General features: G+C 47.4%; 3 protein-coding genes and 1 long non-coding RNA gene across 5 annotated transcripts in view; 3 read left to right on the top strand and 1 right to left on the bottom strand.

The window, feature by feature from the left end:
- The window catches only part of LOC125693461 (pancreatic alpha-amylase), a 31955-nt gene extending 8480 nt beyond the window's left edge, over positions 1 to 23475 (top strand). The window contains exons 10-11 of one of the 2 annotated variants that reach the window (XR_007377107.1): positions 566 to 703; positions 20049 to 23475. Coding sequence is in view for 1 of the 2 variants with exons in the window: in XM_048945468.1 (XP_048801425.1) it covers position 566 (1 nt within the window). In the remaining variant the exon portion in view is untranslated. Of the gene's footprint in view, positions 1 to 565; positions 1506 to 20048 lie in introns of those variants that run through there. The other variant, XM_048945468.1, reaches the window with a different exon arrangement.
- Positions 1 to 24591, bottom strand: part of RNPC3 (RNA binding region (RNP1, RRM) containing 3) — a 165017-nt gene that overhangs the window by 107847 nt on the left and 32579 nt on the right. The gene's annotated exons all lie outside the window — the stretch shown is intronic.
- Positions 4670 to 5969, top strand: LOC125693471 (uncharacterized). The gene is made up of 3 exons (XR_007377111.1): positions 4670 to 4739; positions 5003 to 5235; positions 5458 to 5969. It is a non-coding gene; the product is annotated as an uncharacterized LOC125693471 (long non-coding RNA).
- On the top strand, positions 10403 to 15952 carry LOC125693469 (pancreatic alpha-amylase-like). The gene is made up of 10 exons (XM_048945487.1): positions 10403 to 12047; positions 12513 to 12659; positions 12865 to 13062; positions 13732 to 13962; positions 14395 to 14528; positions 14616 to 14738; positions 14848 to 14947; positions 15112 to 15233; positions 15328 to 15453; positions 15700 to 15952. The coding sequence occupies exons 1-10, from the start codon at positions 11880 to 11882 to the stop codon at positions 15764 to 15766; spliced, it is 1416 nt and encodes a 471-aa protein (XP_048801444.1). The 5' UTR covers positions 10403 to 11879; the 3' UTR covers positions 15767 to 15952.

The raw sequence follows: 24591 nt of genomic DNA, 5'->3' as shown, positions 1-24591 counted from the left end.
CTCAGATTCGCAGGTCATTTGAGGCACAGTACCTTTCAACTTTCTGGGTTTTTTTTTCCCCGCGATTAGCAGAAGCACTGCAACAATTAGCTCAGAATGTTGAGGAAGGAGGCACTTCAGAAGCTTCAACTGAGTTCTCACAAATGGTTCGACAAACACAATGTGTTTTCTTCTAATGTTCTAAAACGTCAGCTGTTGGCATGAATGAGGAATGATTTAGAAAATGTTTCCTAACACTTAATGCAAAAAAATTGTGAGGAATACTGTTAGAGCTGTCATAATAAGATTGCTTCTGATTTCTTTTTGCCAAGATGTAGATAAAAAAATTGGACAGTGAAGAAAATAACGCAAAGTAAGCCGCACCTAAAGCACACGCATCAGAAATGGAGCAGCTCTACTTTAACTGTAGCTGAATGAATCACTAGGATTTGATTTAAATTTTGAAAATAAGAACACAGGAGAAGATCCAAAGTAATTTCTCTTTACTTCTCAGATACAAACGTTTCACTGCATAGCAGCTCTAATAAATGGAAACGTTAACAACTATGACTTCATTGTTTTGCAGACAAATGACAGTTTTTGGTCACAACAACCCCAGGCAAACCTGCAGGCTTGTGGAGGAGTGGCTGGAAAGCTGTCATACAGAAAGGACCTCAGCGCACCGATAGACGGTCGGCTGAATACGAGCCAGCAATGTGCTCAGGTGGCCAGGAAGGCCACTGGCATGCTGGCTTGTATAGGGAACAGTGCGGTGAGCAGGACTAGAGAAATCATCTTGCCCCTGCAGTCAGCGAGGCCTCATCTCAAGTACTGTGTTCAGCTTGGGGCACCTCAGCGCAGAAAGGACGTGGAGGCGCCGGAGCAGGTCCGAAGAAGAGCAGCAAGGCTCACAAAGGGCTTGGAGAATGTGCCCTGCGAGGAGCGACTGAAGGAACTGGTGCTGTTTAATCTGGGGGAAGGGAGGCCAGAGGAGAGACCTTATCGCTCTCTTCTAATGCCTGGAAAGTGCTTACGGCAAGAGCAGGGTTGGTCTCTTCTCACCGGCGAAAGGTGACAGGACAAGGGGAGACGGCCTCAAGTTGCGCCAGGGGAAGCTTAGATTGGATATGGGGAAAAACTTCTTTACAGAAAGGGCTGTGAAGCACTGCAATAGGCTCCCCAGGGAGGCAGTTGAGACACCATGCCCAGGTGTGTTTAAGAACCATTTGGACGCGGTGCTCAGGGACATGATTTAGCAGAGGGTTGTGAGGGTAGTCTGGTTAGGTTGTGGTTGGACTCGACGATCTTCCAGGTTTCTTCCAAATTGAACAATTATACAAATCTACGATTCAGTGACTTTTCTGACCTATCCCCAAATTCAGAACGCACCAATGCTGTGAGTACTCGTTTACCTGGGATATGGTAGCTTGGTAAATAAACACTGTGCTCAGCCTTCATTTTGTCATAATGAAATTCTTCAGGTAGGCGATGCTCGTCTCTTATTATTTCCTTAGGAGTGACTAAAGTTTTAAATTAAAAGTGTCTAATTTGCTTCTCGTAACGCTGACAGTTTGGCAGCGAGGTGTTTATGTGCCTCACTCATAGCTGTGATTTTTTTCCGGCATTAAAATCTGAGCAGCTTTACTCAGGGTTTTGCACCAGAGATCATTTTGCTTGCTGTGGCAGTGTGTTTCTTATTATGCAATTGTTACAGGATCGCTGCCTGATGCGGTTAAAAACAGCCTGCTCTGATCTCGGCCACTCCGCGACCTCGCTGCCGAAGCTCCCGGCAGAAGCCATGTTAAAGATGTGGCCTTGCCTTATAGGCAACGCAGGAGAGCCAGCCAGCATCAAACGCATCCCAAAGTTTTTGCCAACGTTTTCACTTACTGTTGCAACATTATCGAGCAGAATTCACGCTGATGCTGTGCTGGCCTTGAGGAAAATATTAGCCAAAAAAGACCCTGTGAAGGTAACCAGCATTATTGTGCCTGAGATTGCATTTGACAGTGCAATTCGGGCTGCCTTAGCGATGTGGGAATAATAAAGGCATCGGGTGACGGTAGCAACTCCAGGCAGATTTTATAGTAACCGGTTTTCCTCTTTCCCACGTTGCAAATCCCTGGCATTACCCCATCCATGTTGACATTCTGGGAAGGGGGTTGCATCAGTCACCGTCACACTGCGACTGTTGCTAACAGGTCTTTCTTCCAGCCCTGTTCATTACGCATCCAGCAATTTTTTTCATTTTCAGCGATGGGCTCTGTGCTCAACACTTTTTTGGGGGTTTTGTTCACCATTCACTGCAGATCAGACGTGCACAGTTTAGGAAACACTTTTTCCTGAGGAATTTTGAGGTATTCACAAGTTGTACCTTCCTTCTCAAGGTAAGGGAGATCACTCTCCAAGTTTGTATGGACAGCGCACTCGCTCCTTATGTGCGTGTGACCACTTGCATTGCTCTCTTTGAAACACAGCCTTCTCTTCCTATCTTGGCAGCCAGCGCCAGCTCGCTGCTGACGCAGACCAGCTAATGAGCGTCTAGTTTCATGTATACGCACACGAAGGCTTTGGCAGTATGCAGGATCCCACAGCTCTACAATCTACAAGTAGAAGAGATAGAATTTGTAGCTGCAGACGGTGTGACACATTTTGCTGTGTTTTCTAAGAATTTGGTCACAGTTTACTATCTTCATATGGTTTTAACTCTTTATCATTCAGATTTGCTGCTTGCAACATTTCCATTAAACTTCTGAGCCCCAGACTTGAGGGGTCGAGGGCCAACCACGGTCTCTTTCGGAGAACCTTGGGAGCTAGTTCTGGAGGACACGGGTCCCAGGAAGGCTGGGAATACTGTAACGAAGAAATTTTAAAGGTGCAGGAGCTGACCATCCCGAAGACACAGAAGATGAACCGATGGGGAAGGAGACCGGCCTGGCTGAGCAGAGGCCTTCGGCCGGAACTCAGGAAAAAAGGAAAGTTTGCAGTCATTAGAAGAGGAGGTGAGCAACTTATGAGGATTACAAATACGCAGTGAAGCTGCGCGGGGAGAAAATCGGAAAGACGTGAACGACTTACGGGCCAGCTCCACTCATTTCCGTGACCAGATGGAGCACGGGCAACCACAGACTCACACCCCAGGGAAGGAGGAATGGGAAAAGGGGAAAAAAAAGAGGTATGGAGATGGGCCTAAGAACAGAACAGTGACACCAATCTGAGTCTTATATATCCGCTATCAGGAACGTACAAAACTTTTCTTCTTTTTATTGAAAGCAGTAATGAATAAGTAACCACCACTCATAAAAATGTGATCGCATCACGGAAGGCCTGAGCAGCCATTCCCCTCGTATTTACCACATCTTTTGGCGGCTTTAATTGCACGGTAATTTGTAGGCACCTAGCAGTTTAAGAGGAGCCCGCCAGCAACATCGTCGAGCCTCTCGGTCAGATTCCGCAGCTCAGGATCTCCACCCTTCAAAAGGACACGACCCTTCACAGACAGTAGGTTCCAAAAGTGAGAGATGCTGTATGTAGATAATTGATGTGTAAGCCACTAGTTGTGTGAGACAGGAACCGATTGGTGTCATTTAGAAATACAGATGAACTAGACAGCTTTTGGAGAAAAGCAGTAGGAACACGTTCTCGCTAGCTGTACTCAAAACCGCTTCTATGAGGGAAGCTCTTTGTAGTCGTTTTTCTTTCTCTCGTCAAGCTGGAAATGTTGGGAGAAAGAGCTTGTTGTAATCATTTAGAACTGTGGCCTACAATTGCTTGTGAAACACGCTATTTGCAATTTAGGCCATCCTCTGGGAAACCATCTAGTGAGTAGGATGTGCAGTACAAACATTCACAGTTCTACAATTATAAAAAATAAAATTGAGCACAGGCCAACTGTCAGAATTTTAAATGAGGAATGAAACTGCTATCTGAGGTGAACGTTATCGCTGAAGTCTTGTAGTGCCTGTGTCCATGATTAGAAATAATTAAAATCTTAGAGAAAGTCATCCTACTGATTTATAGGACACGGGAACGTAGCCCAGAGCAACGCCGCACGGAACTGTTTGCAAAGCTCCGCTTCCAATTTCACCGCTATGCAATTTTCTGGTGTGTATCAGTAGCCCAGTTGGCCACCGGTCACATTGCCGCTGCTGTATTTCCACTGCCATCTTTAGTCACATGTTTTCTGAGATGAAATTTTTCTACCTGTTTCTCAAACGATTTATTTATGTATTTATGTATCTATGCATTTATGTATTTATGTATTTATGTATTTATGTATTTATTTGGAGGAAGCGCGCGGCGGGGGGGGGGGGGGGGGAGGGCTCTCTCGAAACCGTCAGGGCCCGTCCTCCGGCAGCGTGACCGTCTGCCATTCCATTCACTTTAAATGCAAAGCGAAGCGATCCTTTTGAATCGGGTACAGTTATTTAACTTGTCAACGAACCCAACAACGAGGCGAGAAGGAGAAGCGTGTAACAAACTTTCAGTTGAAGTGTGCTTTAAGTCCGTAATTCAGATCCGGAGCCCACGTGTCGCACTGTCAGGCACCCGATCGGCCCTAACGAGACCCAGCCACGCTAACGAGAGTCAGGTGGGGCGCACAGCCGCACCTCGTCGGGAGCTCAGAGGCGGGGCCCGCCGCAAAGCCTCTTAAGCTCCGCCGGAGGCCGATGAGAACTACGAGGCAGTTCTCGGGGTTTCTCGGCTGCGGAGCTACTTCTGTGCCGTTGCTCGGGTGTCGTGCCGCCGGGGTTGTTAAGGTACGTGCGGGGCTGCTTTGAAATGAAACTTTGTTAACGTAGCGTTCTCTGTTGCTTTGTTTCAGGCTGCAGCGAGACCGCGCGCAGTGAGCATCAGCCCGACCCGCTGAGCGCTCGGCGGGGAGTCGCAAGGGCCGTCAAGCCGCCGATTTTGCGTTGGCGTAGGGCTGCCTTCGGGCTCTCCTGGCTCTTCATAGCTGGAGTGCCGTCGCTGCCCAGCTTCCATCGCATTTTCGGTACGGGCCGCCGCTCTGTTTCCCCAGGTCCCGGCCCGGCGGCACTCTCAGCACGCCGGGGGTTTTCCGGCGGGCTCTTCGGTTCGTGCCGCCGCCGTCGGCGGGAGCGTGAGGGACCGTATCGCTTCAGCCTGCGTGCTGCTGGGGGTAAGAAGCGACACGAAGGGCTGCGGAGACCTAAGTTCATCTTATTGCCGGCAGACCGAGGACCGTGGCGGAGCATCTCGTCGACCCCAACCGGCGAGCGCCTGGGGTCCCTGGTGAGCGCTCTGTGCTGGGGGTTTGCGTATGGCCGGTGCTCGGCTATCTCAGAGTCTCTAGGATCGGCACGGTACCGTCGCCGGGCCGTCACGCAGCTTTTCAAAAAAAGCCGGTAGCACCTCGAGATCGAGCAGAGCCCTGCGTCAGCCTCAGCCCTTCTCGCGCCCAGCAGTGGGAGCGAGTAGGACGGGACCGTGCGTCTCCTCTTTCCTTTCCCGCAGCTATGTGTAACTTCAGGAAGACCGTAAGACCGTGTCATTCCCGTCACGGAGCCGCGGCTCGACAGTTTGCGTGACTGCGACGCTGTTGCGGATGGCGGTGTTCTTTTTAGCGAAGACCGACCGGCGTGGCGGCGGAGTCGCGGTTAACGCGAGGGAACCGAACGGACCGAGCTCCGCCTGGGGACGGAGAGCGGAGCGCCCGGCGGCGGGTAAAAGTGGGGAACGTTCCTGTTAGTTATATTCCAGCATGAGGAAGCCGGTAAGACTTGCGCAGCTGGAATTAGCTTCGGTGCTGCGAGCGCTCTGTCTCACGATACAGCAGCAGGGAAGAACCGTACGGAGCAGTCCAGGTTAGCGACCGGCGCCCCGGGAGCGATGTTCCAGAGGGACCCGGCCGTCCCGGCGGCGCGCCCTCCCGGCCGAGGAGGCCGGCGTTATCCCGGGGCGCGTTACAACGAGCGCGGCCGTTGGGGGCGGCGCGTGGTTCTCTTTTCAGATTTTTCCCCCCCCCCGGTGAGGCCGCTTCTGCTTAACGGCTCTACTGCTCGAGAACGACGGTAAGTTTGTGGAGCGAGCAGGATGGAGACTGAGAGTGTCTCCTGCCTGAGGAATGGAAGGTGGGAGTATCACCACCTCAGTTTGTGAGTATCTGAAGCGCAGGAGCATAGTTAGTGGGGGTGGGCTTGCCTGGATGCATATGGGAGGTCCTCAGCAGTAGAGAGGGGTGTAATGTGCTCAGAATTGAATGGACGAAGCTGTATGCGGTGTGAAGAAAGAATAACTTCCCTGTGAGAGGGATTGAATTGGCTGTCGAGTGCTCTTCTCTGGGGCTATTTGGGTTGTTTTTGGATGCCTTCCTGGGCAATGTGCTGCAAGGTAAGCTGCTTCAGCAAAGGAGTTTGACTTGACTGCCTCTGGAAGAGCTTTTTCTATCCCTAACAGCTCTGCAGTTTCCATTTCCCTGCAGAACGAGGACTGCTGGAGCCTTCAGCAGCGAGTGCTGGTCTGAATGAGCGGTTTCTTTGCTAGTGGGATGGAAGTGAGTGATGGTGCTTGGGCTGTGTGCCCTGTAACCTGGGGGCTGGTGGCCCCATGGAGCTCTTCTTTGCAGGCTCAGGGCCAGAGTGACGATGCTGGTGTGTTATATTTTATTTTTTATTTTTCCCAACATTTTATCAACAAGGGATAATAATCAGACAGCAAATCAGACCAGAAAGCTTCCTAGAAATATTCCTGACCTATGCCTCAGGGAGGCAGCACACCTCCATACAGGTAGGGTCAAGACAACACATAGGGCCCTCCATTCCTGTCAGCAGGACGTCACCTACAACAACCACCCTTCCTTCCAGATGGAGGCAGTCTGGAGGCATGGACTCAACTGCTTCACCCAAGTCAACCCTGTGAGCAGGCCTCCCACCATACCCTCACTGACCTCTCCAGGGCCTCAAACCTGTTTCACAAAGGCACTTGGGGAACCAACCAAGCATCCTGAGCACTTGGGGTTGCTCAGGATGGCAGTTACCTACACCACCTAGCCAGGACCTATTTTCACACCTCCTCTTCTCTCAAATTTCCTCACTCTGCTCAGCAATGGCAGGGCATCCATTACTGTCTTCCAATTATCACCCCAGTGTCTTTCTTGCAGAGATTCACACAAGTCTATCCCCTGCTCACATGCACTGATACTCCTTACCTTCTCAACATCCTTCTCGAGTTGCACCACCATTAGAGTAGGTCACCCACCTCCTCACACAGGCAGAATCCCTGCCCCCGTTCTCCAGCAGCAGTAGACTCAGGTGCTGCAGCAAAAGACTTGAACCTCCACTTCTTTAGGCACAGACTTGTTTCAGTCGCCACCGTCTTTCTCACCAGCCTTTTTCCCTGGTGCAGAGCACGGCGCGATACGCTGCGCGCGAGACGGCCGATAGGCGACCGGTCCGACAGCGGGCAATGACATTACCCCGCCCTGCTCGCCGCACTCCCTGGCGGCAGCTTTTATACACGCAGGGGGTGGCTCGCCGCTGCTCCTGGCTCCGCCCCTTCGGTGTCAGATCGCCGCTGCCACGCGGGGAGCAGCGGTGTCCGGCAGGTGCTCGCTGGCCGGGCTACCCGTCAAGCAGCCGAGGCGGTTCCCTGTTGCGGTGCGGAATGCGTCCGCTCCGTGCCGCGTACCTCGCCAAAAACAAACAAGCAGATAAAAAAGCAACAACAACAGGCTCCATAAGTTATTCCCCAAACACAGTATCGGTATTTTAAGCACTCACAGAGCGGTTCCCTGGCTCCACGCTCTGCGCCAAAATCAGCTGTAGTGCTCACTGAGCTGCGGCAGCGATGTTGTCTCCTGCTGAAATCCCCGAACTCCAGAATATCCTGCAGCACGGTCTGTGGCCCGTGGCTGGGCTAAGATCCTTTTGGGTGAGAAATTGGATTTTTTCATTCTTTCCTATCCAAATCTGAGGTCGCCTTGCAATACTGTAAATATTCAGAGTAGCCACGTGGAAACAAAGTCTATAGCAGCAAGGTAGTGAGGGGAGAAGACAAAAATCTCATTTGCTTAAAAAGAACTGCAGTTTCTGGCATTTTTGATGAGCAGAAGGGAGTGGGGAGAATTCAGTCTACAGGCATTTTACTGTGTAAAATAAATTGGTATTCCGTAAAAATTATTGACTTTGTTAAGATAAAGGTGAGTTAAAAGTCCATTTGTCTGTTAAATCATTCAGGCACCTTCCACACAGGTGGTTAGAACTCAGTAAAGATACAAGTCATTATTTCACATATTTTAAGGAAAATATGCATGCACAAAAATCATGACTATATCTGATCATTCTGATCTGCATTCCAATTATTTTTGTTTTTTTCTTTTCATACCAATTTCTGCTTGATCTTAATGACATTTTTGGATATAGAATAAGCATGAGACTGTACCTCTGATTATCCCTGAAATCACAGAATCACAAAATTGTAGGGGTTGAGAGGGACCTCTGCAGCTCACAGATGTCCAGCCCTCCTGCTAAAACAGGTTGCCTACAGTAGGTCACACAGAAAGTATCTAGACAGCTTTTGAATATCTCCAGAGAAAGAGACTTTGCAAATCCTCCTGGACAGGTTGTTCCAGTGCTCCACCTCCCTCAATTTAAAAAAACAAAACAAAACAAAACAAAACCACCTAAATGGAGAAGAAGTATAGAATTGAAGAAGAGTAACAAGGTAGAGAAAGTAAATGTAAAAAAAAAGGAAACAAAAAAAGAATTTTCACATTTCATTCCGTCTGCTTATAAAACAAATGTCTCTCAGTGGATATCCCCTTCTCATCTCGTTGGCATGAAGGCTGTAGATGGGAACCAGGATGCTGTATCACAGCCCCGTGGGTGAACGCTGAGCTGTAACGTCAACAGAGAACAACGTCACGTCCAAACGGACCGGCCGACACAACCAGGGTAGCATCCTGCACAGCTCCCAATTTTCCTGGGCTCCCTTAACAAGAGCAGCTGATTTCACAAGCTGCAAGAAAGAGCTAATTGACGGAACCGAGAGGCTCGTGTTCAGTCAGTTCACACGCATGCTCCTTCACATGCCCACGTGAAACATGGGGAAGATTCATGACTTATATGTGCCTACAGTACTGTGAAGCACAGGTGCATTTCCGGAAGATAAGTCTGTGATGTACACCACTGCACTCATTAGTAAGGTGACTAAGTGTTCAACCTGAGATAAACTACTCCCTTTCCTTGGTTTTACTCTAATCTTTATACAGCAAGTTAAAAAAAAAAAAAAAAAAAAAAGAATTCAAAATGCTGCCACCTGATTTGTCCCCAGGATTTTCAATGTCTCCACTTCCAATATGACATCTGCCACCACTGAAAGTCCAGACAGAGCGTGGAACAGCCATTCAAAAAGATTTACGCAAGGCGTCTTCCCAGCCTGAGTGTTGGGGTTGTGCTGTGCCCAGCAAAACCCTACAGCTGCAAGGAGAGAAGGACTTGCAGGGTGCCTTCAGCATAAGGTATGGTCTTTCCACTGGCCATTTATACTTCTGCAAGATGACAAAGTTCCTACTGCAGCTGACAGTTTTCACAGAGATGAAAGCTATCAGTGACTGTTTGTCTAGCTAGCTGAGTATCTTGCTTTTCCTGAATTGCCACATGACTGCAGATATAATACATTCTCACAATGTTCGTATCTTATCATAGTCCAGGTACTAGTGAGCAGTACACTCAAATTTGAGTTTGTATTCTTTCCAGTCATATAAATAAAGTTAAGCTATCAAAAGATACGCAAAATATGACACATGGACCTTGATGAGGAGACTCTGTAAAAGGAATAGAAAGGAATTAGAAGGCAATTGGAAGTCTCATAACTGTCAGAGGGGGAATAAATTCACCAGCATTCAGAGGCAGCTAGCTCTCAGGATTCATCGGAGCTTGAACTCAGGTACCTGATCAGCCGGTCTAGTCAATAGGAATTGTTTCAGTGTAGCATGGGATTTCTTCAACAGCTGAATCACTTGCCATTACCTCAGTACAACTCAAATGGAATGGTGTTGTAAAAATTGACCTCAGACATTTAGTCAGTCTTGGTAATGTTTAGTCACGATGGATTTGTTCTAACTTGTCAATCAGAAAGTGTAATCAGCTGCATTTCCTTGCTCCTAGAAAGTGGGCAAGGTCATATGTGGAGCCAGTGTATAGTTTTGAAAAATGGAACTGAGAGTTGTGTTACCTGTGATATTGAAATCCTTACTCCCTCTTGCTCCCATCTAAAACTGTGCCAATACTGACAGTAGACACCAATGAACCACCCCCCCCCCCATCCCCAAACCGAAGTTCCCACCAATCAGCAAGTGTCAAATACATCACTGCTGTTAATCAAAATAAAGGTGGTGTTTTTTGGTGTTTTTTTTGTTTTTTTGTTATTTTATTATTGTTTTTTTCTTATGTCGGGTTTTTTTCTTTTTTTTTCTTTGTTTTCTTTCTTTTTTTTTTAATGGAAAAAGAGACCTTTGATAAGATTTGTGATACAAAAATGAACAGGTGGCCAAATGAGCCCCACTTCTATACTTCTTCCCATAATATGAACTCTGGAGAAGAGAGGGATGTATCTGAAACGCATTCAATGACATGGCTCGTTTCAGAGAAAAACATACTCCAGGCAGTTCAGGAACAAACTGAAATTAGAATACTTTTCTCCTGGAGTGGCTGCGCTTCTTTGTGGACTTGGTATTTTTCTCACAGTTATTCTCCAAGCTTCTGGTCTTAGAATTCAGAGTGTTGTTCTACCAATGGCCTAAGTCTAGTCTATTCCTGGCACATTGTATGGAGACCCTTATGTTAAACATCAGTTCCCAAAGATTAACTGGTACCATGTCACGAATCTGCAAGGTTTCTGGAGCAGGAAATTTTGGTAAACGCCAAAAGGGGAACAGAACCATTCAGCATTTCAGTTCCATTATATTGCAGACAACAAAGACTCATCTGCAGTACCTCTTTACACACAATACTGGTTTCCTTACCTGACTCAGACAAATCATTGGTAATTTAAAATAACATGAAAACTTAAGCAGATTCTCTGTTGGAAATACTTGACACTGATCACTTTAAGGTAGAGAAACATTTAGCGTGTGTGGTTGTGTGTTGAAAAACTGATTAAGAGTTCATATCAAGCATGGGACAATAACAGTAAAAGAACAGAAGCCTGTTTTCTAACTAACGGTGAGATTCAGACCTCAAAGTCTCACAGCATGATGTGTGATATATTTGCTGTTGACTGACAGTGGCTGATCTGGTGCACAAGTTTGAGCTCGGAGTAATCCTGAGAGCTAGATGTCTCTGGCTGCTGGCAAATTCCCTCCCTCTCTTAGAACTATGAGACTGTCACTAGTCCTCTCCCTTCTTATTCCCCTTCCTCTTCCCTTTGTTTTGTCTGTGCTTTTCCCTTCTCTTTCCTCCCCTTTCTCCTTCCCTTGGCCCTATCCCTTTTCCTTCCCCTCTCCCTGCCCTTTCACAATCCCTTCACCTTTTTGTCAGTGTGCCTTCCTCTTTTCCTTTTCCCTTCCCTTTCCCTTTCCCTTCCCTTTCCATCTTCTGGAATCCCTTCTTCAAGCTCCAAGTGTCACATTTTGAATAATGTAGAACTATCTTAGTTTACATTATTGGAAATAATATAATCCTAAATTTGGATGCTTTGTTCAGAGACTGCTTGGTATATGATAAGGTATAAACACTGGGAGAAGGCACATTATCTTCAGCTGTGGGGCAGTTCAAGATAAAACAAATGGGAATATGGATACCCTGTTAGCTAGACAAACAATAACCGATAGCATTCATTCATCTCTGTGAAATCTGTCAGCTGCAGTAGGAACTTTATCATTTTGCAGGAGTATAAATGGCCAGCAGAAAGACCACCAGCCTTAAGCTGAAGGCACCATGCAAGTCCTTCTCCTCCTCGCAGCTGTAGGGCTTTGCTGGGCACAGTATGACCCCAACACTCAGACTGGGAGGACGTCTATCGTGCATCTCTTTGAATGGCGCTGGGACGATATTGCTCTGGAGTGCGAACGCTATTTAGCTCCTTATGGATTTGGAGGAGTTCAGGTTTGTAGTTTCCTGCCCACAGGCAGTAAAATTGCTTTGCAGCATTTGCTTAACAATCCAAATAGCCAGAATTGCAGACAATGAGTTCCAAGTAACTTTCCTGTTCAAAGCAGGGATGGGAGATCCTGCCAGCCTGGTATGAGTGTGTGTTTAGCTGCAGATCACCTGCAAGAGGGCTTACTTTTCTCTGATATGTTCGCTTACAAAGCTAAGTTTTTCTCTTCTACCAAGTCAAGTACACAGACATACAGAGTTTCGGCCGTCCAAAGGATGTCACATATCCAGGCAATCCATGATAACAAAGGAGAATTTCCTAGATATCAGTCTACAAGACTTACATTTTGCAGACCTGAACTGTCTTATGGAAATGACAGACTAATCTCAGCACTGAGCACACCTTATTGCACTTAAAACGTGAAATGGGAACTACAGATTTCTGACTGAGGTACGTCCTTTCACCCACAGGTTTCTCCTCCAAATGAAAACATTGTCATTACTAATCCGAACCGGCCCTGGTGGGAAAGGTACCAGCCCATCAGCTACAAGATCTGCAGTCGATCAGGCACTGAAGATGAATTCAGAGACATGGTGACCAGATGCAACAACGTTGGAGTAAGTGCCTTGAAAACGCATAGCCGATATGCTGAGAAGGGCGGTTTCTGTGGAGCAAAGTTGTCGCTCCTATTCTCGAAGGAGGGCTAAATGGAGAGTAAAGGGAGGTGGATGAAAGGTCACGCTGACAGCGGTGCAGTAAAGCTCCGGCTGATGCTTCAACAGCATCACAACACAGACTGAATCGCAATCGCTCCTTTTCCAGGTTCGCATTTATGTGGATGCTGTTGTCAATCACATGTGCGGATCTATGGGTGGCACAGGCACCCACTCAACGTGCGGGAGCTATTTCGACACCGGGACTAGAGATTTTCCCGCGGTGCCGTACTCTGCCTGGGATTTCAACGACGGCAAATGTCAGACCGCCAGTGGAGACATTGAAAATTATGGGGACATCTATCAGGTAACTTTTGTTGATTTCGATTTTGATATTTTTTCTTGTTTAAATCTTGTTGTGTACAGTAAAGCCAAAGAAAGGGAGTAGTTTATCTCGGGTTGAACGCTTAGTCCCCTTACTAGTGAATACAGTGGTGTACATCATAGTCTTCTCTTCCGGAAACGCACCTGTGCTGCCCAGTACTGTAGGCACTGAGAAGTCACAAACCCTACCCATGTTTCACATGGGCATGTGAAGGAGCATGCGTCTGAACTGACTGAACACAAGCCTCTCAGTTTTGCCAGCAGGCTCTTTATTAATTAGGACTTTGGAAATCAACTACCCTTGTTAAGGGAGCCCAGGAAAATTGGGAGCTGTGCACGATGCTACCCTCGTTGTGTCGGTCGGTCTGTTTGGACGTGACGTGGGTGACGGTTCTTTGTCAAGTTCACAGCTCAGCGTTCACCCACAGGGCTGTGATACAGCATCCTGGTTCCCATCTTCAGCCTTCATGTCAACAAATGAGGAGGGGATATCCGCAGAGAGACATTTGTTTTACAGGCAGACGGAGTGAAATGTGAAAATTCTATTTTTGTTTCCTATTTTTCTCTTCCTTTTTACTCTTCTTCAATTCTGTACTTTTCCTCCATTTTGATCTTTTTTTTCTTTCTTCCTTTTCTGTGTTTAATTACCCAGGTCCGGGATTGTAAGTTGACTAGCCTTCTTGATCTGGCTCTGGAGAAGGACTATGTACGCTCAACAATTGCAGATTACATGAATCACCTCATTGATATGGGTGTAGCAGGGTTCCGGATCGATGCTGCCAAGCATATGTGGCCTGGGGACATAAGTGCGTTTCTGGCCAAATTGCACAATCTAAACACTCAGTGGTTTTCAGCAGGAACAAAACCCTTTATTTTCCAAGAGGTAATTTCCGTTGTTTTTTTTTCCTTTTTGCCTGTTTGTCTGCCACGTATTGTGTTTACTTTCTTTTTTATTATACCCCTTCTGAGGAACGGAAGTAGTGATGTGCGCTTGTTCTTACAAACCAGGAAAGATTGTCAGTGCAGTGGGTCACGGGCACCTGCCCTTCAGAACTGCAAAGCATCTTGAAATCTTCATGGGGATTAGTCTCACAAGGAGGTGGTACGCTGCAGTTTAGGACAACAGTGAAGCCCCACGTTTCCACATGATTTCATAACATATAATTAATCCAAATTTGGTTGATACGCTTGGCAGAAATGAATGTGCTCGTCAATACATTTTTCTTGGTTTAATGCTAGAGATAATGGTGAGAGCTGTGCACTGCATTACTGATTCATTCTGTTAAAACACAAGTGACGCTTTTTCCCATGCCAGGTAATTGACTTGGGAGGAGAGCCAATCACAGGCAGTCAATACTTTGAAAATGGCCGAGTGACAGAGTTCAAGTACGGTGCAAAACTGGGGACGGTGATCCGCAAGTGGGATGGAGAGAAGATGGCCTACTTAAAGTAAGGGCGAACGTCCCGCGACCGATGTGAGATAAGCTGGATGCGTGACATGAGGGGGGAGAATCAAGTCCTTGTGTTTTTCTCTAGGAACTGGGGAGAAGGCTGGGGCTTTGTGCCTTCTGACAGAGCCCTGGTCTTTGTGGATAACCACGACAACCAGCGGGGGCACGGGGCAGGCGGAGCTTCCATTCTTACCTTCTGGGAATCCAGGTGAGGAATGGCGGTGTCTGGATGATGACGCTTACTATTCTCTTTTTTGGTCTGTCGCTTCTTTGGCATTGTTTCTCTTCCATGTTCTGTTACGTTTTTTGTCCAACAGGCTTTATAAAATGGCAGTTGGTTTCATGCTCGCTCATCCGTACGGGTTCACGCGGGTGATGTCAAGTTATCGTTGGCCAAGATATTTTGAGAATGGAGAGGTGAGTTTGTAGCGCTGAAGATTCTGGCGTGTCAAACGTAAACGATTTCTCTGTCCTGTGCCGGATCTGCCAGATGGACTTTGGAACCCGAATTTATCTTCTCTCTCGGGATACTCTCTGTACATTTTCCAGTAAGGACTTTGAAAAGTTTTTTTTCGTTTAAGGATGTCAACGACTGGGTTGGACCGCCGAGTAACTCGGATGGATCGACGAAGTCCGTGACAATCAATGCCGACACTACCTGTGGCAACGACTGGGTCTGTGAACATCGCTGGCGACAAATAAGGTGGGAGGAAAACGTAGGAAAAGCAGTGACTCTTGGGTCACGCGCCTCGTGGCCGCAGAAGTCCTGCAGCTACAGCTCTTGTTTGCATTTTCAGGAACATGGTTGTCTTCCGTAACGTGGTAGACGGTCAGCCTTTCTCAAACTGGTGGGACAATGATAGCAATCAAGTAGCTTTCGGTCGTGGCAACAAAGGCTTCATTGTCTTTAATAATGACGACTGGTGAGTGATTTCCGGGACAGCTACATATGAGTTCACAGTAGAGAAGACGAGGCTGTGAGTAGGATACGGCCCGGGGGTCTAAGCATCAGCAGCTTAAGTTCTGGTGGTTATGGGCAGAGAGGGTAGTTTATCACTTCCCTCATCTGGCCCTAGCCCATGTAGTCGTGCCAATGCAACCGTAATGGTGTGAATGATCCCAGTTAGGGGGTTAATTACTTCTGTTTAACCGCATGCATCCTGCTGTAGGAGCTGCCTGTACGCTTTGATTTTCTCCTGTCCTTTCCGGACAGCGAGACCAACCGCTACAGCCTGAGCTAGATTCACACGGTTGCGTTCTAGTTGTGAGGGGCTACAAAGGGAGTTTAGAGAAGCGGGGCCCTCAGTCTGAGAAATCCCTTGCGATGCATCATCCTCACAAGTAGCGGAATTGCATCGGGCTCAGCAGTCCTTTGCCTGCTTTGAAATTCCTCTTTTGAAAGCCATGCTTTAAGCAGTGTACTTTTTGCGTAGGTATATGAACATCGATTTGCAAACGGGGCTGCCTGCCGGTACCTACTGCGATGTTATTTCTGGAGATAAGGAAGGCAGTGCGTGTACTGGAAAGCAGGTGTATGTTTCTTCGGATGGAATGGCCAATTTCCAGATTAGTAACACTGACGAAGATCCATTTGTTGCAATTCACGTTGATGCCAAGTTATAACTTCAGTTGCAATATTTTTTCTGTGCTGTTGCTTTGTATGTATACTGATTGTGCCAGTTTTGATTCCCTGATTTTCAAGAATGAATGATTCTCTATGTCTAGCAAATAATAAACTGCTACCAAACTGAAATATAATGACATCGGTCGCCTTCCCTTCGTCCACCAATGCCGTCACTCCATCATAGAAGGCCACAAGATTAGTTAGGCATGACCTTCCTTTGGTGAAGCCGTGCTGGCTGTCTCGGATCACATGCTCGTTCTTTATGTGACCGAGCATGTTGTCCAGGAGGATCTGTTCCATGATCTTCCCAGGCACGGAGGTGAGACTCACCGGCCTGTAGTTCCCCGGGTCCTCCCTGCTCCCCTTCTTGTATATGGGAGTGACGTGACCCTTCCTCCAGTTGTCCGGGACCTCACCTGACAGCCACGTGCCTTTTTCTGCTAAGGAATTACACTGCAGCATTGTAACGTCATAACTGTTAGACTGATACAATCCAGTCCTCACGCACCCTTAGTGGAGCTACATTGTGAGTCATCTGCTGCAACATTTCCCACGGTTACGGTTTGTCCTTTCTTTTGGACAAAGCAAGCATATATCCCTGATCAGCGGTTGAATCTGGGCCATCTGTCATGCGAGTTGGTGACTTGATTCACACTCAGTTTATGCCCAATGTTCACACCATTGTTCTCCGCAAACTGCTGCTCGTTCTAACTCTTTCAAATTTATATGTGAAGTGAGTTGCACTCCTAACAACCGATTATGATGTTGACCAGTGAGTAGCACATTCTTGTCTCCGTGCTGTGTTTTCTCTGCTCTTTCTTGGATGTCCTTGCACCGAGAGTTTTTCCTTTTCACGACACGGTAGTCCAGCCTCTTGGTGTATAAGGACAAATTGGTGTCACTTGCTCATTGAAAAGAGCACTAAAACAAAAAAACAAGCTGAGGTCTTCCTTTTCATTTTTATGGGCAGCTGATCTCTCTTTAACATTGCAGAGTTTAAAAAAAAAGATTAACGAGGTGCACTTTAAAATGAGTCTCTAACCTTCACAGCATCGGATCAGCAAAAAACCAAAACAAAACAAAACAAAAAAACAACAACAAAAATACCCAACCTGCTGAAACCGCTCAGTATCCCAAAGCTATTGTTATCAAAAGCAGTGCTGCAAATTGTGAATCCTGCAGCACACTTTGGTAAAGCTTATTCATTTTTTAGGAAGCGTATGTTGGAAATAGTGCCCGTCAATTATTTGTTCAGTCGCACATCTCATGACTAGGACAACAGTTTTCTTCCCAGCAAGTAACGCTATGTCATTTGCTGTCTGTGCGGAAGTGGCTTAGCCAAAATCTTTCACGGCCTTCCCTGTTGATGTTGTTATCCTCTGCGGTAACCAGCACAATACCGGCGGACCAGCAGCACCTAGAATGGCGAGCCAGTCTCTTTCAAAGGGGCAGGAGCACTCAGTGACCTCACCCCAAGGGCAAAAGACATGTTTGAGAAGGACCTGATTGAGCGATAGTGGCTGGAGCATAGACTGTTCTTGTTTCCTTGAAGCATAGATATGCCTCCATGCTGCTCGAGACTCATTCTGTAATGTCTGGCAGTATTACTCAGACCAGGAATAGATATGGCCGGCCCCAGCGTTTCGACTGTGATCAACTGCCAAGATAAATGTGAGAGTGCAGCCCTCAGTTTAAATCAGAGAGCTTTATGGAACTTTTAGAAGCCATTGAAACTGTTGGAGCTTTCCTGCCCCTTTGAAAAGGATTGTTAGTGTCTACCTTCCGAACTAATGTACAACGTTAAAGCCATTGCAAGCTCTAATGACAGTACTTATTGCATTAAAGCAGTTGAAATGGCACTTACTGTCCTGAGGATTCCATAAATAAAAGGCAGTCAAAACCTGTCAGAATACACAGACAGGTGTGTCACTGCCTGTGATCACTTCAGAATCCAAATTTTTGATACAATGGAGGCAGTGTTTGTTTTGTGTGACGTAAGGATAGAAGACTTAGGGCTGAATTCACCGCTGACATAAAGTGTTATACAAGTACAATGGTATACTAAACAACTTCAGTCCGCTTAGGTAGAAACCTTTGGAACAGTCAGTGTTAAAATAGCTTCCAGCAATCACCTGAGGTTTCTGCCACCTGGTGGGTCAACTATGTTTTTGTTTTCTTAACGGCATGAACTGACAGGGAACCAAACCACCCACAGTTACGATGCGATGCTATGATCCAAAATACTGAGGAGTGAAAATCTTTGGTCTTCAATTCGGTTGACAGAGAATCACGAAACTGGCACAAACAATATACATACACAGCAACAGCGGCAAAAAAAATTCTGAATGAAGTTATAACTCGGCATCATTGTGAATTGCAACAAATGGATCTTCATCAGTGAGGTGATTCATGTGCGCTGCTATTGTTGAGCGTACATAGTTCTTCTCCAGAGCCGGATCGAGAAGACTAACCAAGCATCAGTCCCTGATGTAGGAAATTTTATTATAGAAATCAAACCAAGAAATGTTACTGATATCCATGTGTTTGTAAAACAACGGTCTCTGGGTGAATATCCCCTCATTTCATTGTCACGAAGGCTGAAGATGAAAACCGGGCAGCGTGGTGCACTGCAAGGGCATGACCTACATTTGACCCTGACCCACCTGCCCCATGGTGGGCTGCATGCCTGCCACTGCTCTCTGCTGCTGCCGGCAGGGAATTCGGCTCGCCAGTTAATTATTTCCACTTCATATTCGTGACTCTTTGTACTTTTAGAAAGTCAAAAACATGAAAGGCACAGCGCTGTTCACTTACAAGTACTACGACAGCAGAGCCTCGATGACATTTGCTATGTTGGAGGAGGTGTACCAGATTTCCCCCTTTGGCAAGCCCGATGGGATAGCAGCCGTGGAATCCAGGTGGGAGCAGTGAATGTCAGTGGTGCAGCAAGCAAGGGCGAAAGTTCTCGCCTGTCTGGCGACACTTCCAGACAATGCAGAGCAGGGCACAAACTTGAGATTGATCCGCATTGCGACAGCACAGCTGCAGTGCCGGAAGCCCTCATCCCACGGCTCCAGCTGTACGTGCCCAGCTCTCACGTGGTTTGCCACGCTGCCACTGAGGCGTTTCTGTCTTTTGCTTCAAGACAAGAACCGGTTCTGGTCAACATTCACGCTTTTGCATTATTTCTCAGAGTCGCAGGTCATTTGAGGCACAGTACCTTTCAACTTTCTGGGTTTTTTTTTTCCCCGCGATTAGCAGAAGCACTGCAACAATTAGCTCAGAATGTTGAGGAAGGAGGCACTTCAGAAGCTTCAACTGAGTTCTCACAAATGGTTCGACAAACACAATGTGTTTTCTTCTAATGTTCTAAAACGTCAGCTGTTGGCATGAATGAGGAATGATTTAGAAAATGTTTCCTAACACTTAATGCAAAAAAATTGTGAGGAATACTGTTAAAGCTGTCATAATAAGATTGCTTCTGATTTCTTTTTGCCAAGATGTAGATTAAAAAATTGGACAGAGTGAAGAAAATAACGGAAAGTAAGCCGCACCTAAAGCACACGCATCAGAAATGGAGCAGCTCTACTTTAACTGTAGCTGAATGAATTACTAGGATTTGATTTAAATTTTGAAAATAGGAACACAGGAGAAGATCCAAAGTAATTTCTCTTTACTTCTCAGATACAAACATTTCACTGCATAGCAGCTCTAATAAATGGAAACGTTAACAACTATGACTTCATTGTTTTGCAGACAAATGACAGTTTTTGGTCACAACAACCCCAGGCAAACCTGCAGGCTTGTGGAGGAGTGGCTGGAAAGCTGTCATACAGAAAGGACCTCAGCGCACCGATAGACGGTCGGCTGAATATAAGCCAGCAATGTGCTCAGGTGGCCAGGAAGGCCACTGGCATGCTGGCTCGTATGGGGAACGGTGCGGTGAGCAGGACTAGAGAAATCATCCTGCCCCTGTAGTCGGCGAGGCCTCATCTCGAGTACTGTGTTCAGCTTGGGGCACCTCAGCGCAGAAAGGACGTGGAGGCGCCGGAGCAGGTCCGAAGAAGAGCAGCAAGGCTCGCAAAGGGCTTGGAGAATGTGCCCTGCGAGGAGCGACTGAAGGAACTGGTGCTGTTTAATCTGGGGGAAAGGAGGCCAGAGGAGAGACCTTATCACTCTCTTCTAATGCCTGGAAAGTGCTTACGGCAAGAGCAGGGTTGGTCTCTTCTCACCGGCGAAAGGTGACAGGACAAGGGGAAACGGCCTCAAGTTGCGCCAGGGGAAGCTTAGATTGGATATGGGGAAAAACTTCTTTACAGAAAGGGCTGTGAAGCACTGCAATAGGCTCCCCAGGGAGGCAGTTGAGACACCATGCCCAGGTGTGTTTAAGAACCATTTGGACGCGGTGCTCAGGGACATGATTTAGCAGAGGGTTGTGAGGGTAGTCTGGTTAGGTTGTGGTTGGACTCGACGATCTTCCAGGTTTCTTCCAAATTGAACAATTATACAAATCTACGATTCAGTGACTTTTCTGACCTATCCCCAAATTCAGAACGCACCAATGCTGTGAGTACTCGTTTACCTGGGATATGGTAGCTTGGTAAATAAACACTGTGCTCAGCCTTCATTTTGTCATAATGAAATTCTTCAGGTAGGCGATGCTCGTCTCTTATTATTTCCTTAGGAGTGACTAAAGTTTTAAAAAGTGTCTAATTTGCTTCTCGTAACGCTGACAGTTTGGCAGCGAGGTGTTTATGTGCCTCACTCATAGCTGTGATTTTTTTCCGGCATTAAAATCTGAGCAGCTTTACTCAGGGTTTTGCACCAGAGATCATTTTGCTTGCTGTGGCAGTGTGTTTCTTATTATGCAATTGTTACAGGATCGCTGCCTGATGCGGTTAAAAACAGCCTGCTCTGATCTCGGCCACTCCGCGACCTCGCTGCCGAAGCTCCCGGCAGAAGCCATGTTAAAGATGTGGCCTTGCCTTATAGGCAACGCAGGAGAGCCAGCCAGCATCAAACGCATCCCAAAGTTTTTGCCAATGTTTTCACTTACTGTTGCAACATTATCGAGCAGAATTCACGCTGATGCCGCGCTGGCCTTGAGGAAAATAATAGCCAAAAAAGACCCTGTGAAGGTAACCAGCATTATTGTGTCTGAGATTGCATTTGACAGTGCGATTCGGGCTGCCTTAGCGATGTGGGAATAATAAAGGCATCGGGTGACGGTAGCAACTCCAGGCAGATTTTATAGTAACCGGTTTTCCTCTTTCCCACGTTGCAAATCCCTGGCATTACCCCATCCATGTTGACATTCTGGGAAGGGGGTTGCATCAGTCACCGTCACACTGCGACTGTTGCTAACAGGTCTTTCTTCCAGCCCTGTTCATTACGCATCCAGCAATTTTTTTCATTTTCAGCGATGGGCTCTGTGCTCAACACTTTTTTGGGGGTTTTGTTCACCATTCACTGCAGATCAGACGTGCACAGTTTAGGAAACACTTTTTCCTGAGGAATTTTGAGGTGTTCACAAGTTGTACCTTCCTTCTCAAGGTAAGGGAGATCACTCTCCAAGTTTGTATGGACAGTGCACTCGCTCCTTATGTGCGTGTGACCACTTGCATTGTTCTCTTTGAAACACAGCCTTCTCTTCCTATCTTGGCAGCCAGGGCCAGCTCGCTGCTGACGCAGACCAGCTAATGAGCGGCTAGTTTCACGCATACACACACGAAGGCTTTGGCAGTAGGCAGGATCCCACAGCTCTACAATCTACAAGTAGAAGAGATAGAATTTGTAGCTGCAGACGGTGTGACACATTTTGCTGTGTTTTCTAAGAATTTGGTCACAGTTTACTATCTTCATATGGTTTTAACTCTTTACCATTCAGATTTGCTGCTTGCAACATTTCCATTAAACTTCTGAGCCCCAGACTTGAGGGGTCAAGGGCCGATCACGGTCTCTTTCGGAGACCCTTGGGAGCTACTTCTGGAGGACGCGGGTCCCAGGAAGGCTGGGAATATTGTAACGAAGAAATTTTAAAGGTGCAGGAGCTGACCATCCCGAAGACACAGAAGATGAACCGATGGGGAAGGAGACCGGCCTGGCTGAGCAGAGGCCTTCGGCCGGAACTCAGGAAAAAAGGAAAGTTTGCAGTCATTAGAAGGGGAGGTGAGCAACTTATGAGGATTACAAATACGCAGTGAAGCTGCGCGGGGAGAAAATCGGAAAGACGTGAACAACTTATGGGCTGGCTACACCCATTTCCGTGACCAGATGGAGCACGGGTAACCACAGACTCACACCCCAGGGAAGGGGGAATGGGAAAAGGGGAAAAAAAAGAGGTATGGAGACGGGCCTAAGAACAGAACAGTGACGACAATCTGAGTCTTATATATCCGCTGTCAGGAACGTACAAAACTTTTCTTTTTATTGAAAGCAGTAATGAATAAGTAACCACCGCTCATAAAAATGTGATCGCATCACGGAAGGCCTGAGCAGCCATTCCCCTCGTATTCACCGCACCTTTTGGCGGCTTTAATTGCACGGTAATTTGTAGGCACCTAGCAGTTTAAGAGGAGCCCGCCAGCAACATCGTCGAGCCTCTCGGTCAGATTCCGCAGCTCAGGATCTCCACCCTTCAAAAGGACACGACCCTTCACAGACAGTAGGTTCCAAAAGTGAGAGATGCTGTATGTAGATAATTGATGTGTAAGCCACTAGTTGTGTGAGACAGGAACCGATTGGTGTCATTTAGAAATACAGATGAACTAGACAGCTTTTGGAGAAAAGCAGTAGGAACACGTTCTCGCTAGCTGTACTCAAAACCGCTTCTATGAGGGAAGCTCTTTGTAGTCGTTTTTCTTTCTCTCGTCAAGCTGGAAATGTTGGGAGAAAGAGCTTGTTGTAATCATTTAGAACTGTGGCCTACAATTGCTTGTGAAACACGCTATTTGCAATTTAGGCCATCCTCTGGGAAACCATCTAGTGAGTAGGATGTGCAGTACAAACATTCACAGTTCTACAATTATAAAAAATAAAATTGAGCACAGGCCAACTGTCAGAATTTTAAATGAGGAATGAAACTGCTATCTGAGGTGAACGTTATCGCTGAAGTCTTGTAGTGCCTGTGTCCATGATTAGAAATAATTAAAATCTTAGAGAAAGTCATCCTACTGATTTATAGGACACGGGAACGTAGCCCAGAGCAACGCCGCACGGAACTGTTTGCAAAGCTCCGCTTCCAATTTCACCGCTATGCAATTTTCTGGTGTGTATCAGTAGCCCAGTTGGCCACCGGTCACATTGCCGCTGCTGTATTTCCACTGCCATCTTTAGTCACATGTTTTCTGAGATGAAATTTTTCTACCTGTTTCTCAAACGATTTATTTATGTATTTATGTATCTATGTATTTATGTATTTATGTATTTATGTATTTATGTATTTATTTGGAGGAAGCACGCGGCGGGGGGGGGGGAGGGGGGCTCTCTCGAAACCGTCAGGGCCCGTCCTCCGGCAGCGTGACCGTCTGCCATTCCATTCACTTCAAATGCAAAGCGAAGCGATCCTTTTGAATCGGGTACAGTTATTTAACTTGTCAACGAACCCAGCAACGAGGCGAGAAGGAGAAGCGCGTAACAAACTTTCAGTTGAAGTGTGCTTTCAGTCCGTAATTCAGATCCGGAGCCCACGTGTCGAACTGTCAGGCACCCGATCGGCCCTAACGAGACCCAGCCGCGCTAACGAGAGTCAGGTGGGGCGCACAGCCGCACCTCGTCGGGAGCTCAGAGGCGGGGCCCGCCGCAAAGGCTCTTAAGCTCCGCCGGAGGCCGATGGGAGCTACGAGGCAGTTCTCGGGGTTTCTCGGCTGCGGAGCTGCTTCTGTGCCGTTGTTCGGGTGTCGTGTCGCCGGGGTTGTTACGGTACGTGCGGGGCTGCTTTGAAATGAAACCTTGTTAACGTAGCGTTCTCTGTTGCTTTGTTTCAGTCTGCAGCGAGACCGCGTGCAGTGAGGATCAGCCCGACCCGCTGAGCGCTCGGCGGGGAGTCGCAAGGGCCGTCAAGCCGCCGATTTTGCGTTGGCGTAGGGCTGCTTTTGGGCTCTCCTGGCTCTTCATAGCTGGAGTGCCGTCGCCGCCCAGCTTCCATCGCTTTTTCGGTACGGGCCGCCGCTCTGTTTCCCCAGGTCCCGGCCCGGCGGCACTCAGCACGCCGGGGGTTTTCCGGCGGGCTCTTCGGTTCGTCCCGTCGGCGGGTGCGGGAGTGAGAGGGACCGTATCGCTTCAGCCTGCGTGCTGCTGGGGGTAAGAAGCGACACGAAGGGCTGCGGAGACCTAAGTTCATCTTATTACCGGCGGAGCGAGGACCGTGGCGGAGCATCTCGTCGACCCCAACCGGCGAGCGCCTGGGGTCCCTGGTGAGCGCTCTGTGCCGGGGGTT

The sequence above is a fragment of the Lagopus muta genome, chromosome 5 (assembly GCF_023343835.1).
Source record: "Lagopus muta isolate bLagMut1 chromosome 5, bLagMut1 primary, whole genome shotgun sequence".
NCBI classification, from domain to species: Eukaryota; Metazoa; Chordata; class Aves; order Galliformes; family Phasianidae; genus Lagopus; species Lagopus muta.
The sequence above is the reverse complement of the archived record's forward strand: the minus strand, read 5'-3'. Positions and strand labels throughout refer to the sequence as shown.